Source organism: Aspergillus costaricaensis (genome assembly GCF_003184835.1).
Source record: "Aspergillus costaricaensis CBS 115574 unplaced genomic scaffold BO79scaffold_3, whole genome shotgun sequence".
Classification (NCBI taxonomy): domain Eukaryota; kingdom Fungi; phylum Ascomycota; class Eurotiomycetes; order Eurotiales; family Aspergillaceae; genus Aspergillus; species Aspergillus costaricensis.
In genome coordinates, this window is record NW_020291803.1 from 422406 (window position 1) to 438926 (window position 16521).

General features: G+C 50.4%; 6 protein-coding genes across 6 annotated transcripts; 2 read left to right on the top strand and 4 right to left on the bottom strand.

Annotated features, from left to right (window-relative positions):
* Nucleotides 1-190: 190 nt before the first annotated feature.
* Nucleotides 191-1938, bottom strand: BO79DRAFT_284562 (putative peroxisomal 3-ketoacyl-coA thiolase (Kat1)). The gene is made up of 6 exons (XM_025688259.1): nucleotides 1682-1938; nucleotides 1528-1623; nucleotides 621-1469; nucleotides 504-568; nucleotides 342-453; nucleotides 191-274 (listed from the first exon to the last, which is right to left on the bottom strand). The coding sequence occupies exons 1-6, from the start codon at nucleotides 1784-1786 to the stop codon at nucleotides 236-238; spliced, it is 1266 nt and encodes a 421-aa protein (XP_025543870.1). The 5' UTR covers nucleotides 1787-1938; the 3' UTR covers nucleotides 191-235.
* A 976-nt stretch (nucleotides 1939-2914) lies between these two features.
* Nucleotides 2915-5209, top strand: BO79DRAFT_242636 (putative bifunctional fatty acid transporter/acyl-CoA synthetase (FAT1)). The gene is made up of 5 exons (XM_025685224.1): nucleotides 2915-3299; nucleotides 3358-3513; nucleotides 3580-4726; nucleotides 4796-4945; nucleotides 4998-5209. Exons 1-5 carry the CDS (start codon nucleotides 3014-3016, stop codon nucleotides 5167-5169), a joined length of 1911 nt encoding a protein of 636 aa, XP_025543871.1. The 5' UTR covers nucleotides 2915-3013; the 3' UTR covers nucleotides 5170-5209.
* A 345-nt stretch (nucleotides 5210-5554) lies between these two features.
* On the top strand, nucleotides 5555-7407 carry BO79DRAFT_187192 (MFS transporter; the record flags this gene model as incomplete). The annotated part of the gene is made up of 4 exons (XM_025680528.1): nucleotides 5555-5730; nucleotides 5782-5816; nucleotides 5869-6980; nucleotides 7081-7407. 4 exons carry the CDS (start codon nucleotides 5555-5557, stop codon nucleotides 7405-7407), a joined length of 1650 nt encoding a protein of 549 aa, XP_025543872.1.
* Nucleotides 7408-7556: 149 nt separating this feature from the next.
* Nucleotides 7557-9139, bottom strand: BO79DRAFT_165442 (ribosomal RNA assembly protein mis3). The gene is made up of 3 exons (XM_025679256.1): nucleotides 9046-9139; nucleotides 8694-8966; nucleotides 7557-8624 (listed from the first exon to the last, which is right to left on the bottom strand). Exons 1-3 carry the CDS (start codon nucleotides 9103-9105, stop codon nucleotides 7851-7853), a joined length of 1107 nt encoding a protein of 368 aa, XP_025543873.1. The 5' UTR covers nucleotides 9106-9139; the 3' UTR covers nucleotides 7557-7850.
* A 2003-nt stretch (nucleotides 9140-11142) lies between these two features.
* BO79DRAFT_137351 (class I SAM-dependent methyltransferase) lies at nucleotides 11143-14561 on the bottom strand (the record flags this gene model as incomplete). The annotated part of the gene is made up of 8 exons (XM_025678117.1): nucleotides 11143-11173; nucleotides 11219-11399; nucleotides 11448-11686; nucleotides 11763-11884; nucleotides 12021-12104; nucleotides 12167-12328; nucleotides 12385-12530; nucleotides 14423-14561. The coding sequence occupies 8 exons, from the start codon at nucleotides 14559-14561 to the stop codon at nucleotides 11143-11145; spliced, it is 1104 nt and encodes a 367-aa protein (XP_025543874.1).
* Nucleotides 14562-15065: 504 nt separating this feature from the next.
* Nucleotides 15066-16353, bottom strand: BO79DRAFT_165450 (uncharacterized protein). The gene is made up of 3 exons (XM_025679257.1): nucleotides 15827-16353; nucleotides 15519-15732; nucleotides 15066-15398 (listed from the first exon to the last, which is right to left on the bottom strand). The coding sequence occupies exons 1-3, from the start codon at nucleotides 16232-16234 to the stop codon at nucleotides 15193-15195; spliced, it is 828 nt and encodes a 275-aa protein (XP_025543875.1). The 5' UTR covers nucleotides 16235-16353; the 3' UTR covers nucleotides 15066-15192.
* Between the last annotated feature and the right edge of the window lie 168 nt (nucleotides 16354-16521).

Genomic DNA, 16521 nt, shown 5'->3' on the forward strand with positions numbered 1-16521 from the left:
CGGATGAAGCGCAGCCGTTATTGATTTACAACGTCCATACATCTAGATAATTATATGGTACGTTTCTTTCAATCCACACAACTACTACTGCACCGCAATCGCTCTTGTTCTTTACAGGCTTGAAGCGAGTCAAAGTGAGCTCCAGATTATTTTCCAAGTCAACTTGAAAGTAGAATCGTCATTGTGAAGGCTACTATTTACAAGGTATAATATCAATATTAATATCATATCACGCTCAATGCTCAGAGACGAAGATACCGGCCATGCCCATACCCTATATAAACATTGTTAGCCTGAAGTTCGACATCTGCCAGGGTGCACAAATTTATAGAATATCTTACCGTTCCAACACACATCGAGGTAACTGCGATCCTCTTGTTTTGTCGGCGCAACTCCGAAAGGGCGGTCACCACCTGACGCGCTCCTGTGCAGCCCAGAGGGTGGCCAAAAGCACTGCTAATCGTCAGCATGATGAGGTTTGGATTCGGCGATTCAAGACTTACATGGCACCGCCACGGGGGTTAACCTTGGCCTCATCCAGGCCCAGCTTCTGGACACAATACGTTCCCTATACCAAAATCAGCGAGTGGTTATGGCTCGGACGAGAGATGACCACTCACCATTGAGGCGAATGCCTCGTTAATCTCAAAGATGTCGATGTCTTCCTTGCTCAGACCGAACTTGGAAAGAATCTTGGGAATGGCGATCGATGGACCAATGCCCATGATTCTAGGTTCCAGGCCTGCAACTGTAGCACCGCAGAACTTGGCTACGATGGGTTGACCGAGCTCTTGGGCGCGAGATCGCTTCATGAGAATGAGACCGGCAGCACCATCGGTAATCTGACTGGCATTACCGCCTGTAGTGGCGCTAGGCGTCCACTGAGGGAATGCAGAGCGGATCTTGCCTAGAGACTCAGCCGTGGTACCGTAACGGATACCATCATCCCGGTCGACGACAACTTCCTTGGTCTCGCCCGTCTTGGGGTCTTTAATCACCGTCTTCACCGGGACAATCTCGTCGTTGAACCATCCAGCCTTCTGGGCATGCTCGGCTTTCTGGTAGCTGTTGGCGGCAAACCTGTCATGCTGTTCACGGGTAATGTTGAATTGTGAGGCAACATTCTCGGATGTCTGTCCCATAGGTTGAGTATTCTGCGAGGCGATCGGGTGGTTCATGATCTTGGAGGACATTTCGGGAGAGCCACCGTCGGCGTTGGTGCTCATACTCTCAGCCCCCACAGCTATACCAACATCAATAGAGCCAGCCATGATCTGGTTGGCAATGTTCTGGACGGCGAGCAATCCGGAGGAACAGAAACGATTGGCGACCGAAGCAGCAGCTGTGACCGGAAATCCTGCGGCTAGCACAGCTGAACGGGCGACGTAAGCTGCGCCGGGGCACAGCACATTTCCTACGCAAACATCTTCGACAAGATTGGGGTCAAGATTCGATTTTTCGCGGACGGACTAGAAGCTATATGAGACGGAGAACATGTCGGCGCTGAAGAGGGTGGGAAGACAATACCGTCAGCAACGAGATGAGAAGATCATCAAGTGTCGTGTCTTTCAAGCCGCCCTTTCTGGCCTTTGTGAGCGGGGTCCGAACGGCCAGTGTAATCACCTGCCACTTGTTAGATTCTGTTACCAGAGACGGATGATAAAAGTGCGCAAATCCATACAATATCGTCGGGGTTCTTGGACAAGACTCTCTGCTTTCCAGACGCCGCACCGGGGCCCGAAAGCTGGTTTGCGATCGAGGTCAATCGTTGCTGTGCAGAAGACATGATTTAAACTGCTTCTTTTCTCTTTCCTCGTATGAATACCGATACGAATCTGCTTCTGGAAACGGAGCAGCTCTTTCGAGATTTGGCAGACAGAGAAGAATATAAGGAATGAGAGAAGAAGAGAGATCCAGCTATATTTTCTTATCTTGAAGACAATCTTTAATTATTATGAACCTGGGGCAAACACGGGGATCAAAAGAACAACCGCGGCTCCCAGAAACCCAAGGTTAGACAATACAGTAAATTACTGGGCAAAAGCCACCGAGCCGAAACTCGTCTCGGTATCAAACCCCTGCAGACCCAGCGGGTTTCAAAGGCCAGACCGAGTGAGTGGCAGCCGAGAGAAATGCCGCCTTTTGGTTACACGGCGGTATGATACCGTCACACCGATCGCCTCGGTTGTCGGTCCTTTTCCTAGAAAGTGCACGTATTGCGGGAAGTTGGCCACTCTCTGCCTCCGGTAAGATAGTCTCCGATACAGCGTCATTACCGTCGGTTAATCGTGTGGGTCAGTGACGGGCCGGTTTAGCGTCCAGAATTGCCTCCCCAGATTTGCTGAAGACTCGCAGTGAAGAGAGAGCATCCAACATTCCGAGTGAGTCATTATTATGGTCAGAAGACGCTCTCAGGTAGTAGTGCTCAGATGTGAGTATGAGACGGATATTGGTGATAGTACACCTCGGTGTATATAGTATCCTATCCATACAGTAGATCGGCGGGTGGCTGGACACAAATGATGGAACTAAATCGCATTGCAGCATGCAAGAAGAATCTGGCTCCGTGCGCGAGCGTTATCTATGCGCTCTCGGAAGCCAGCTCAACATTCTTTTGCCGCTGCTTGCTTTTCTCCAGGCATGCTTACAAAGTACATACCAAATAGACTAAGTGTATGAAGTTAACAACTAGTATTCCCCACCACTGGACGGCAGCTTTCGGTGGCTCACGTCCCGACCCCAGATTCCGAGCGCTTGGATTTTCATGACACAATTCTGTTCCTATATTTGCCCATTTCCCCGTATCAGAGCGGAGCTATGTCCATATTTTTATAATTGATACTCTTCCTGATGCGGGGTTGAATGTCCCAATTCGCTACTATCTGTCCCGCAATTGACTCAAATTCGTCTCAACAATTGAGTGTGAGACACCAGAAGAAGAAGTTCATTCCTTGTCTTCTGTAATCGGTATCCTTCCCCATCATACAGATATTACTACAGCATCATCTTCCAAATGGAGTACTTCTCCGAATTGGGTGGCCCCTCCATAGCAATTGCATCGGCTCTTTCAGCCGCTGCAGGGGCATACATCAACGCCAAATTCTCTATCTCGACTGATCTCTCATTGCTATACAAAGAACGATCATGGGCAAATCGCCTGGGTCAGCGGATTGCCCAGCTGGGCGATACCGCCACGCTATATAAGTTGCTGGAACGGGTGGTGGAAGTTGACGGACAGGGTGCAGCTGAGGCCTTGTGGTTTGAACATAAGACGTGGACTTACAGCCAGCTGAAAGATCGTATGTGAGCTCCGTATATTACTGGATTGTGTGCTCCTTTGACTGACTGTGCATATAGTTGTTGATAGATTTGCGTCCTTGCTTCAGACCAAGGATATTCATGCCGGGGACTTCGTGGGAGTTTTCACCACGAATGCCCCGGAGATGGTGGTGACGATCTATGCACTCTCTAAGTTGGGTGCTGTTGCTGCTCTCATTAACACCAATCTGCGCGGTATGAATATGAGATGCTTTTTGTACACGTATTGGGGCAATCACTTACTGACGATGCTTTGGATAGATGATACATTCACCCATTGTCTGAACGTCTCCGGAAGCAAATTTATTGTGTCCACACCCGACTTGTCGCAATTCGTGTGTTCCGAACTGCCTCATTTGGCTCTGAACCTAGGTTCCTTTGATGGCAGCTCTACGGGAGAAATTCAAGTGATCACACCTTCAGATCTACAACAATACTCACCGTCTGCGACAACCCCCGCTAAGAGATCTATCAGCGATTTGACATCGCTGATTTACACTTCGGGAACGACAGGCAAGCCCAAGGCCTGTGCCATCCGCAACATGATGGTTCTTGTCACGTCCAACCCTAACACGACCGACCTCGATGACCGCTCCAAGTACTACCCCCTGCGCACATACTCCCCTCTCCCACTTTTCCATGGTACGGCCTTTTTCACTGGTCTCTGTTATTCAGTTGGAAACGCAGGCACTCTGTGCCTTCGGCGCAAGTTTTCCGCTTCTCAGTTCTGGAAAGACGTTCATGACTCGAAAGCCACACGCATCCTATACATTGGCGAGCTCTGCAGATATCTGCTGTCAACACCACCATCCCCTTATGATCGTGATCATAACTGCATTGTCGCGAGTGGCAACGGGTTGCGCGGAGAAATTTGGGAGCGCTTCCGCCAACGTTTTGGAGTCCCGGAGATTCGCGAGTTCTATCGGTCAACGGAAGGCGTGGCCAAGTTTGACAACTGGGGTGAAGGAGCATGGGGTGCTGGAAAGGTGGGATTTTCCGGCCCCATTAAGCGACGGTTCGAAGACGATACGTTCATCGTCAAGTACGATACCGAGACGGAGATGCCCTACCGCGATCCCAAGACGGGATTCTGTGTTCCAGCTAAACTTGGTGAAGAGGGAGAGGCAATCGGCCGGGTCAAGAGCCGCGGCTTGCTGACCGAGTACCTACACAATGAGGATGCGACTGAGAAGAAGCTTCTGCGGGATGTTTTCCAGAAGGGTGACCTCTTCCAACGCACTGGTGACTTGGTTGTAAGGGATCACGATGGTTGGGTCCGGTTCCAGGACCGTGTGGGTGATACTTTCCGCTGGAAGGGAGAGAATGTCAGCGCTGGAGAGATTAGAGATCACATCTGTCGGATACCATCCGTCCATGATGCGGTTGTTTATGGCGTGAAGCTGAATGGGTATGATACCAAGATTGTCCCTAGCTTAAGGAATTACACTAGGACAAGATAGCTAACAAAGAGTGTCAGGTATGATGGTCAAGCCGGCGCGGCTGGTATCACTCTGGAGGATGCCTCACCCGCAACTGAGGAAAGTCTCATGGCCAGACTTTACTCGGACTTGAAGAAGAAGGGTGTGCCATCTTATGCATTCCCACGTCTTGTCCGACTCACCGAAAAGTAAGTACCTTCTGCCTTCTATGAGACTTTGGCTTTGCTAACCTCTTTTCAGGGTGGAAACGGGAGTTACGTTCAAACAAGCCAAGGGAGCGTTGACCAAGAAGGGCTGGGACCCTCGGACGGATTGGGGTGGTGATAAGCTGTACTGGCTGAATGGTACAGTCTACCAGAAACTCGATGAGCAGAGCTGGGCATCGATAGAAAGCGGGCAAGCCAAGCTATGAGCTTGGCGAGCATATCTTCTGTAGAAAGCATCTCGCATGTATATAATGCTACTTTTTCTATAAATCCTATTGTAGATAGACACAGAAAGTCATATGTCTCAATAGAATACCAGCCGCTTGAGCATCTCGATCCAAATCATCGTGTCCGAAAAGACAGTTGTAGAGACCACATACTCAAAGACTGCAGAATGACGCAGCTGGCCCGGAATGCCTTCATGGCCCGCATTTGGTGTGATCGTCTTATCGGCTTATCTGCCTCGCTTTACTGGTTCGTCCGGGGAATTGCGCGCGGGGTCGACCCCCGCTACATTCCAGGATCATTGCAAGCGTGCATTCGTTCACAAACCAGAGTGAGAGGGTGTGTGTTTGTCAAGCAATCCTGAAAATGTCTTCTCTTAACTCTTCCTCCAATCATCCACCTTCTCAAGACGAACACAACCCTAAAGAATTGAATGTGGTGCAAGAACTGGACCAGGACAAAGATGTCGAGCAACGAGTTGCGCCCGACCAGGTCGAGGACAAATATCGCACAACCAGATGGGAGATCTGGGCTTATTATGCGTGCGTTATAGACAATATTCCGTGTACTTGGTACTAAACAACAGCTATCAGTTATTACATAGGCAACAATGGCCTCTCTCTATTCAGTAAGCCATCATATTTCATTCGCGGCTATTTTCCCACAGAGAAAGCTAACAGCAAATACCGACTTTGCACCCACTGCCTGCCAGAACCTCCTCTCCCAGGCTGCAGGCGATCAAGGCACCCTATACTTCGCCGGAAGACAACGATCCATAGACAGCATCGTACTGCTAAGCAACGGCATCTCCTTTGCCATCCAAGTCGTCCTCTTCCTCATAATCGGCAGTTTCGCAGACTTTGGCAACTGGAGACCCAACATCCTGATCGTGTTATCGGTCGTCGCATACGCCATCGGCTTCGCTTGGCTGGGTGTACACGAAGCCGACAAATGGCACGTCGGAGTCGGACTATACATCGTCGGGCTGATCGCCTACCAGACCACGCTAACGTTCTGGACGGCAGCGTTTCCGGGTCTCGCGCGGAACACGAAGGAAATGAAGGACGTCGCAGAGCAATACGTCGCGGGAAGTATTTCCAGAGACGAATACGACCATGTTGACACGATGAAGCGCAGTCAGCTTGCCAATATTGCTTTCTATGTGCAATCGGTAGGAGAGCTGTTCGTGCTAGCTGTTATTGTGGGGATTATGTTCGCATTGAACGTCGATGCTAGCGAAAGCAACAATAACTGGGGATTAAGCGTCCTTATAGCTTTCGCTAGTGGCGTATGGCTTCTTGTCTCGTTACCGTGGTTTGCCCTGGAGAAGAGACGCCCAGGACAGGATCCCCAGGGAAGCAATATTGTTATTGCCGGGTTGAAGCAGCTCGTCCATGCGGCGAGACAGGTCTGGAAGTTGAAACAGAGCGTTATATATCTCATTGGTATAGATGATATCTTCATTCCTGTAGATCACACTCAGTCCATTGACATACATACTACAGGCTACTTCCTCCTCGGCGATTCCCTCAACACAACAGTGACCGTCATATCGACCCTACAAAACAGCATCGTCTCCTACAACACCCTCCAATTAACCTACCTCCTCCTAGTCGGCATCGCAGCCCAAGCCATCGGCATCTACGCCTTCTGGTACGCCCAAAAACGCCTCAACCTCAGCACCAAAACCATGTTCAATCTGATCGCCATCGCCATCATCCTCCTCGACGGCTGGGGCATGATAGGCATCTGGACCCAGAAATTCGGCTTCCATCATCTCTGGGAAGTCTGGGTGAGCCCTCCCCATCTCCCCTTCTACCTGCTTCATTATCACATTATATACCCCCAATCATTAAATCAAGCCAACCCACCATCTGACAAAGATGCTCTAGCTCTACCAAGCCTACTACGGCCTCTTCGTCTGCCCGTGGTACAGCTACTCCCAGATAATGATATCGGAAGTGACGCCTCGCGGCCACGAATTCCTCTTCTTCAGTCTGTTCAGTATCGTGGGCAAGACGTCCTCGTTTATTGGCCCGCTCGTTTCAAGCGCTATTATTGATGCCTCGCCGTCGGGGAATAGCTCTATGCCGTTTTACTTTCTTTTTGCGTTGAGTGTGCTTAGTTTTGGGTTCTTGGTTGTGTTTCTGGATTTGGGCGTGAGTAGGGAGGAACAGAGGGTGTTTTTGAAGGGGAGGGAGGAGGAGGTGGAGGAGTAGGTTTTCTGTTTGGGTAGTGAGGGTTTTGGTTATGTATTTGACACTTAGTAGAAGTTGTTTGGTTAGGGCTGATGGGGGTATTATATGCGATGGGGATTGTACGAGTGGTGTGGGTTCGCTAGTATGAAACAATCATGAACTATTTAATTCTCGTACCATATCAGATAAAGCCAGTTGGAAGAACTAATAGCTCCCAACTCAGTAAGTTATACATGACCAATCCCACTCAATACAGGCTTTTTTTTACCCCTTCCCAAACAACAGCAAGGGGCATAAGTGAGAAGAATAAAGTGAAAGAAAACTCCAGCCCATGCTATGCCTAAGCGCCTTATATATCGAACGTAGTATACGAAGGGTGATAACCGAAGCAAAGGAAAGAAAACAGAGACCGACAGAGGATATCAGGTCAAAAGGGGAAGGCAGCAACTGCAGCAGGAGCAGCATCACGCCTCGCCATCCGACGCATCCTCTTTCGACTTGGACTTCTTCTTCTTCTTCTTTTCCTTCTTCTCGGCACCATCGTCGCCATCTACATCCGCGGCCTCGGAGTCGCGCTTCCGCTTCTTCTTCTCTTTCTTCTCCTTCTTTTCCTTCTTCTCCTTCTTCTTCTCCTCCGCAGCGTCCAGCTCCTCGGGCGGCACAAACGCCTTCTCGCGCTCCTTCATCTTTTCCTCGCGCTTCAACCGCTGTCTCTCCATGACCTCCTCCTTCTGCTGCCGATCCTTCGCCTCCTTGGACAGGAAGTACTCGCCCGACTCGATCTGGAGATCCACCTTGCTCTTCTCCGGTGCCGGAGGGAAAGGAGTGTACACCTTCTTCGTCTTGTCGGTGACCTTGAACGGCACGCGACGCTTGGACAGCGTGCGCTTCTTGAAGTTGGGCAGGAAGCGGTCCCAGGATTCGTTCGCCAGAGTGGGGTCCTTGGCCAGTTCGCGCTTGATCATGAGTTCCTTGATGTGGTAGATCGGGTGAATGTTGGCCATGCAGTCGTTGATGATGCGACGGACTTCCTTGAGACCCTTGTAAGGGCCCATGGCGGCGACCGTGTTACCTTGGACCAGGATGTAGGTGCTTGTAAGCAGCTCCAAGGCTTTCAGGGTGGAACCACCAGGGCCGAGAATACGTTGACGACGCTTGACGAAGCGCTCTTTGTTGCGGACTTGGTTGCGGATCTTGATGATGTCGCATGCGACGTCGTCTTCGAGGATTTTGAGAGCCTGTTAAATTGATGTGTTAGAAGGTTGATCTATTGGGTGATCTTAGAATCATAATTCAGGGTTGTTCACCTGTTGCACCGGCACACTTCTCGACAACAGCTTGATCAAATCACGGGCCTTGAGGATCGCAGCAGGATCAAACGTCTTTCGGGTCGTCTTGACGGTCATGCTACCCTCGACCAAATCCAGCGTGCAGGCAATACCGAATTTCTCGAGCGCTCTTGTCACAACGGGCCATGCTTCCTTCAGGTAGACTTCACGGTACTTGGGGAACAGAGTGGCGAAGGAAGATTCTTCAGCAAAACTACCGGCGACATTGTCATCGGGTTGGAAGGGTTCGACCTGGTCGCAACAAATTTGCAGTTAGTTTCGGACTGGTTGGAGACTTTCGATGTTTGGCATTTTGTGTGGTAGAGCATACCTTCCACTTGTCAATGTCATCCGTGTCCCACGGCTTGTCCCTCTTGTAGGTGGAAGGCATGATGAGTCCAGGGGTGGCTCTTGTGATCTGCGACGGTGATGGAGAGAGACTTGGAGTTGATGATCGAATGGCGGCCAACTTTTTCTGAGTCCCCGCGGGTGCTTACCCGATTGGGTAACTTATTGATGCCTGTGAATTAAGGTTGTAATAAGGCACCAAGGCCTGTATGAGATTCCCGCCGTAAGCGCCCAAGCGCGACTGAGATGATGATCGAGCGTCTGTGTGATGGAGGCTCTTACGGGTGGCTACGGCGTCACTACGGTCTGGGCTATGGGGCATGTTTCTGATCATTCACTAATTCTTGTAGGCATTCCATCGCGCAAGGGAGAGGTCCAACATGTCTGACGGGTAAACCAGCTGCAGTAAGGGACGCTTTTGGTTGTTCGATCGATATGATACGGGGATTTGATGTATCAAATCCTGGTGGTTGGTGCGACCTTCTCGTAGAATTACGGAGAAGCCCCCGTTTAATTAAGCGACGTGCTGCTATTCTCTGATCCCGACCCATTTGGGCCCATCGCCAAAGCGGGTCACCAAAGATCTGTGTTCATTCCATGAAAATGGGTAGCTGTATGACTTCGGCCTGCCTGGATGTTTCGGGCTATGATGGATTTGCCATCATCGCTCCTCGGCTTGAAGTGGTCATTGAGCATTCCTTGAACCTGGCTGGTTGACAATGGCTCCTGTGAGCGGCCCTGGGTATCATTGGGGCTTGTGCGGCAGTCTGCTCTAAATCGGACTGAAATGATGGGAGATTAATGGGCGAAGGGGGATGTGGAAACGCCAAATAAGCACCCATGGCCAGTCTATTGTAGTAACAGAGCGAGGTACATGCTCCGGTAAATATGCAGCAGTAAGAGTCCTTTCTGCTGGTAGGATAGGTCAAGGCTACCATCGCGTCAAGGCCCAAAGGAGCACCCCAAATGGGGCGACGGGGCTCGATCCATTAAGGACGGGCTGGCAATGACTGCGTAGACCATTGTCTTGCCCCGTTTGCTCTTGAAAGAAGTCCTCGCGGACTGTTATTATCCAGACGCGGGTCGCTGCGAGGAGAGCATCTGGGCCTGAGCTTATCTTGGGGCGGTCATTTCTGATCGAGTCAGTCCGTGGGCAGGACTCAGGCACACCTGGACCCGTGGCTCTGGTTCCGTCCCGAAACGCTGTTTCCTCCTCTCATCTCGTCGCCGTAAATCTTGTTTTCTTCTTCCTCCTTGATTTACCCCTTTGTGTCCCTGAAACTTGTGGTTCCATCATTTCAAAGTCACTCCTGGAGTGTTAGCTCTGCTCTTTCCCTCCCCATTCATGACTCGTTCAATATCCGCAATTCATCTTCCGAGATGAGCTAATTGAGCCACCCGATTTACCACCGGCAATTCCCTCTTGGTGGGGTGATTCTTTATTAGTGGTGGCTGGCCCATCACTCCCCTCATCGGTGGTCGTCAGCAATGGTGGTAATGGACAGCTTTCGTTTGTCTCTCTATTCATCTGTCCAGTCAGTTGCAATGAGCATGGTTCCTGCCCTGTCCGCATAGCTCCTTCCTGTTCTTGATTTAGTAGAAGCCAAGTCCAGCCAGATCCCGAACCCAATCCGTTAGTGCATCGCTCGAGATACCTCAAGTGAACTCCATCACTTTCACCAGTACCATTGGACTCATTACTCCGGCAATTCTATGCTTGTCCAGGCCTGGGACGGCTTTGGTGGCCCGCAGGACTCGACCACGATGATTTAAAAACGTCTGGAAACTTCTTGGCGTCACAACAGGCTTTCAAAGAAGATCACTGGGATGGAGAGTCCTCGGAATATGCGTGATCGTATACTGGGGCTCTAAATCTGCTGATCAAATGAAAGCTTATTGCGGAGGAAAAATGTGTGAAGGGGCTTCTTTGGCTGGGCATTGTCTAGCTTATCTCGAACTCCGGCCTCGAAGTCAATACCCAAACAGTACCGGTTCCCATCAATGCACCCCAACGATATCCCCGATCTGCTGCGTCCCCAATTTTGCATTTGCAAGACCGCTACTCCAACCATAAGACCCTCTATGATGGCTTTCGTCCGATAGCAACGTACCTGAATCGTCAGCCTGAATTTGGACCATTCGAACGACCCACTTACAAAGGGAAATATGTTTTCAGGCTCGGGTTTTCCGCCTCTTTCTGTGCTTGGTCGATCAGCTGCTGAAACTCGTCGTGCGACATGTGCAGGCGTTGGGTCAAGGGGTAGAGTGCTACTGCGGTGAGCAGGTGTCTGGTGATCTTGCGGCTGGCTTTGCCTATGTCCCGCATCCTCGGTTCTACTGGATTGTCAGAGGTCTTTCCACTAATACTGGCTTGGAAGAACTCACCGCTGGACCATTCGCAGAGGGGGACAGGTATCATCGTGGATTCGACTTCCTTCAGCCCTGCTGCTAGCAGGAGATCTCTGAGGCGGGTGCCTACACGAAGATCTTTGACGTCTTCCACTGAGCTCATGAGCTTTGTACTCCACTGTCTCAATGCGTGCTTCTCCGTGAGCGAACCGTTGTCCGACTGGACGTTGAAGTAGATCTCGACCAACTGCACCCAACCGCCTGGTTTCAGAACTCTATTCCACCTTGAAGTCAGTCTCGCATTATCTTCACAGCATCCGTGACCCTAGGGCCCGCTCCTTACAACCGGACCTTTTGATGTCTTGTATGTATGACGACCATCGGGATCCATCGATACCTGTTGCCATCATCCTCGAATTGACGAGATCGAAATATCTAGGGGGGAAGGTAAAGGGCCGGTTCAGATCGTCGACCTACGGAATCAAAGATTAGATTCATCTGGATTGGGACAGTTTGACAAACATAGGTTTCAATTTTGAGAGGGATTGTGTGCTCTGGCACTGTGCAGAGGCACGCTCATAGGTGTCAGGAGAGAAGAAGGAGCCTTACTTGAAACTCCAAATTTTCCGCCACATCAAAATCATCATCGTCGCCATCTGGTATCATATGAGGGGATATATCAACACCGATGACCTTTATTTGAGTTATGCCGTTAGTCATTCAGAAAATGACAGCGCTACTTGCCCGGATCTAACCTCGCATTCTGGAAATTCTTCTGCTACCTGGATAGCCCAGGACCCCGCGCCGTGACCACAGTCAAGAACTCTTTGAGGCTCACAGTTTCGCGGGAAGATCAGCCGATTATCAAAGATCTTGTTGAAGACTTTATTCTGGAGCTCGAGCCGATTCGCTTCATCCTAGTAAGAGGGAAGTCAGCCATGGCCTTTTGTGGCGCAAGGTTCTTGGCTTCTACACGATCAACTGGCTGAAATGATATCTCATTATCAATCGAGTATTGCTGGTATTCGCGTCCGTGAACGGTTATTGTGTGCCGATACGTCTCGTCCAAATTTTCCGTCTGCGAGTCAGGGCTCCTTGTTGATGGAAGAAGGTTAGTCTCTCCTGACAGCACGCACGGGTTATGGCAACGGGCTGTGTACGTCATCGTTATTTCGTTCCCCAGGGAAACTGTATATGTGTTGAGGTGGTTATGTTGATGTGTGGCAAAAGAAATTCAGTGCAAAAGGGGTTTCTATAATGTGGGAGAAGATGCAATGGAGGCTGTGTGCTCAGTGGATGTTCCAAAAGCGGTTGATGCGGCACGCACCAGAATTCGGAGGGCGATAAAAGTCCCACTGGGCACAGACAAGGAAGTACTATCTTGGCCTCGCTGAACGAGCTGGGGGAGTACTTACTATGCGGGACTCAGCGTCCGTACGTTTTAGTACGGATGGTGGAAATTTCCGCTCTATGCAGGACCAAGCATCTGACTGGGGGCAGAAAGACCAAAAACCATATATCATTGGCAGGTTGGTCCTGAAACGTATTTCCGAGCAGGCAAGACCGGACTCAGGATAATCCATGATCTAATTACACTATTTCGTGGATTGTTGGGTGTACGCCTTGCTTGAGTCGAATACATGCCTATTCGGGCATTGGATAGATTGCTACTATGGCGCAGGGGAAGGAGGGGCTGATAGTCCCTTCCGGAGGGGTCAACAATTCCGACAGAATAAGCATATGGGTAGCCCAGGATGACTCCTTGGGCCCAGCCTGTAGGCCACGACCGGCTGCAAACCTGGAAGGCCGGTGGCACAATGGCTTTGACCATTCATCGGCTCGTTTACCTTGTCCATAAGGCGAAGGATTCGCGCTGTCTTCCTCGCGATGACCGGGGCGCAGAAAGTTTGTTGTTGTTACTAGGCTCGTATCGTGCCTGCTCAGATGCAAAGGAAGCTGTGTCGCATGAGCCAAGCCAAGTACTAGTGAGTCTACTTCCTAAGCCACAAACTAAGAACTTGATAGCCACACAGAGAATCTTTTTTGTCAAGCAACTATAGATGACAGCCTTGTGATCCACCTGGTTCAGATATGAGCCTGACTGTAAGTGTGCGAGGCTGCACCCAGGCAAATGAGGTGGTGGGACGTTACGAATGAACTGCATTGTTCAGCCGCTCATAGGTCACATTCTGTATGACCATATTCATGCACAGGGGAGGGGGGAAGCAAAGCGAGGCCGGAGGGGGTTGAAACTGTCAAAAATTCTGAGCTCCACTCAAGGAGCCAGTCAAAGACTCAAAGTTAGGGTCACCTAGTCCCGTCGCATTTATTGGAGGCCAAAGATTTCTCGGGGTTTGGAGGCGCAGAGCCGTCGGGATTCCTGGCTTCGTCCCGCTGTCACCTTCAAGGCAGAAGCGACTCTCCATCACGGCGACTACCTGGGTTTTCTACTAACATACAAGATATTCAGGGACATAATATATGACGGCATCAATGCTAAAACAGGTGGGGTTGTCTGCTGAACGATTGTAAAGCACAGGTAGGCGAATCTAAAAGGTCGGGGAGGTGCTAAGTCTGCCACTAGCCCGGCCAATTTCGATGCAGGATTTTCTTGCCCCTTCTTATTATGACACTCGCCCTTCATCCACACACTCACCGCTTCTTTTGGTATCGCGCAATGATCTAAGGGCTTAGTAAATGCGACCTACAGCAACCTGAGATGGCCGGTTCACGTCGAGGCTGGCAGAGTTTTTGGCGTGCGACCGCCCCTGAAGGACAGACCAATGGCGTCTCCCGTGGCGAATGAACAGTGACTTTGAGTCCAACTGAGCGACAGATGATCGGGACCTAAATGGATGCGGAGACTTTAAGACACAACTGTTCTGGGAAACGGCCGATACAGCACTGTCCCCATATCAGGTCCGGATCTGACTCCTTCCTCTCCCCAATACCGTGACCCAGTCTCGAATACATTAGGAGACTCAAACCCGAGGAGAAAGCATTCCTGTGACGAACGGCCGGGCTCCGCAGAGGTGACACATGAAACGCGGTTTGCCATTCAGCCGAATTGCTGGTGGCTTCGATGGGGACAAATGGCCGACCCGTCTGTTCCATTAGCTTTGTGCCAAGAGCGTGCACTGATGTGGCCATGATATTCCCCGAGCGCAACCCATGCATGCAGACAGGGAGGTCATGCATGTCAAGCCGTCAGACGGGCTTGAGATTAGAGCATCCATGCCGTCGGGTCTGACATGGGAAGAGGACATGGGCACAGGGCACGCAGATAGTTGGCGGCAAACCCAGAACCATGGTTCAGCTTCGGGTAGGGGAAGGCCTGCCGTCGGGGCCTATCTACGGGGCGGTTAGGCCCGCTAGTGCCCTGGGGCAGTGCCCACTATACTTGCGGCAGTTGTCAGTAGTGCTACTGTCAACAGACTTGAAGTCTGAAGGATCGTGAAGAATATCTAATAGATGAGGGGCGTTATGTAGTGCTGAAGGTAGGTGTTCTCGTTCTATCGTTTTTGGCAAATCCACTGCAAGGTTCTCAGAATTGGAATATGCGTCTCAAAGTGTCCGTCTCGGAACTAGTAATCCATGGTGCCCTGATCATCACCACCTTATTATGCAGGAAAAAATATATGAGTTCACATGAGTGAGAGAGGGGCGCTTTCTTCTTTTTTTTAGCGTACAAAATTTGACTAGCGTATTATACAATGGGTCATGCTATACGTAACACACCCGACCTTGCCGAGTACTTCCTTTCCTTCGTAATATGCTTTCTTCACTTCATCTCCTCGCCAGTCAAATACCTCAGACTGGCCTTCATAAGACCCAGCACCAAAGCAACCTCCTCCTTCGTCCTCGGCGCATAGATCAACACATACTCAGATGGCAATTGGATCAATTTCCCGCCCATCAAAGCCCTGGGGATCTTCACACCACTGAAGCCATGTCTCTGACCCCAGCCAGCATCGAAAACTTTCTTACCTGCAGAAATCAGCACCAGTGCCCAGAAAACAAAGAGACCAGTTCATCCACACATCCAAACACAGATAATCCAAACACAGTCAAAACCCGAAAAAGAAAGAAAAAAAAGGAAGAACCCACAATCGGCAGGGGCCAAAACCATATGAAACGAATAATCCTTCAAGCGATGGACATGCACACACTCGCCATTCAATTTCCTCGTCGTTCCATTCCTATTAGCCAATTCCTCCGTCGCCAGGAATATCGCACCCGCATGCGTTTCCAATCGCGAATCGGCGACTTTCACTAATTGCGGGTTTTGTTCCGCGAGGGCGTAGAATTGTGAGTCGAGGTACTACACACATACTATTAGTCTAGTTTTCCATTTCTCATTGGATATACCACAGAGATCAATCAGTATTAAGCAAAAGGGATGGATGGATGGATACCATCTTCACCTCCTCCCCCGCAAACTCCTCCACCTGGCGCTGCGGCACATAATGCGGTCCGACAGCGGGTCTCTTCTCCCTCTTCAAAGCGTTTAGCAGATCTACCGTGTCTTCGGAGAGGTATGATTGCGTCTCGCCGTTCGCGATCTTTTTCTCGTAGATGGTTGTGCTGGTCATATTGCGTCCGAATGGGTAGAGGAGGAATGTCACCCCGAACCAGCCTAGGAGGTTGTATGGGGCGCCGCCGGGCCCGTAGGATAGGTAGGTTCTGTAGTTCTTGTAGAGGAGGGGGAGGAGGAGGGTTGTTAGGGTGGTTAGTGTTATTGTTGTGCGGGATGGGGATTGGAGCCAGGATTGGGGGATGGGGAGGGGGAGGGTGGATTTGAGGGTTGTGAGGAGGGAGGGCATTTTGATGGTTGTGTATTCTTGATGTTGGTGGTGTTGGTGTTGGTGTTGGTGTTTGGGTGGAGGGTTGGTTGTTGGGGGGTTTGTATAGGTAAGATGGTATGGTGTTTAGATGTCACGATGATGGTGCAGTGAGGGGGAGGGGGAGGGGAAATGGGAGGGATACAAGGGGTTCATATATTCATTCATTCCTCTATTAAGTGAGATCATGTCACCGGCAGGTGATCTGATGCATCAATATTTGCCGTGCTTATTATTATTATTCTCCGATGTAGTCGCTATCGGGTTCG

Excerpts from the sequence above, each read along its gene's own strand:
- BO79DRAFT_284562 (XM_025688259.1), bottom strand. The coding sequence starts at position 1,786 with ATGTCTTCTGCACAGCAACGATTGACCTCGATCGCAAACCAGCTTTCG. Across the intron at positions 569-620 it reads ACGAGGCATTCGCCTCAATG|GGAACGTATTGTGTCCAGAA; the intron begins GTGAGTGGTCAT and ends ATTTTGGTATAG. Across the intron at positions 454-503 it reads AACCCCCGTGGCGGTGCCAT|TGCTTTTGGCCACCCTCTGG; the intron begins GTAAGTCTTGAA and ends GACGATTAGCAG.
- BO79DRAFT_165442 (XM_025679256.1), bottom strand. The coding sequence starts at position 9,105 with ATGCCTTCCACCTACAAGAGGGACAAGCCGTGGGACACGGATGACATT. Across the intron at positions 8,967-9,045 it reads ATGACATTGACAAGTGGAAG|GTCGAACCCTTCCAACCCGA; the intron begins GTATGCTCTACC and ends TGTTGCGACCAG. Across the intron at positions 8,625-8,693 it reads GAAGTGTGCCGGTGCAACAG|GCTCTCAAAATCCTCGAAGA; the intron begins GTGAACAACCCT and ends TCAATTTAACAG.
- BO79DRAFT_165450 (XM_025679257.1), bottom strand. The coding sequence starts at position 16,234 with ATGCCCTCCCTCCTCACAACCCTCAAATCCACCCTCCCCCTCCCCATC. Across the intron at positions 15,733-15,826 it reads CGGGGGAGGAGGTGAAGATG|TACCTCGACTCACAATTCTA; the intron begins GTATCCATCCAT and ends GTATGTGTGTAG. Across the intron at positions 15,399-15,518 it reads GGTTTTGGCCCCTGCCGATT|GTAAGAAAGTTTTCGATGCT; the intron begins GTGGGTTCTTCC and ends TGATTTCTGCAG.
- BO79DRAFT_242636 (XM_025685224.1), top strand. The coding sequence starts at position 3,014 with ATGGAGTACTTCTCCGAATTGGGTGGCCCCTCCATAGCAATTGCATCG. Across the intron at positions 3,514-3,579 it reads CATTAACACCAATCTGCGCG|ATGATACATTCACCCATTGT; the intron begins GTATGAATATGA and ends TGCTTTGGATAG. Across the intron at positions 4,727-4,795 it reads TATGGCGTGAAGCTGAATGG|GTATGATGGTCAAGCCGGCG; the intron begins GTATGATACCAA and ends AAAGAGTGTCAG.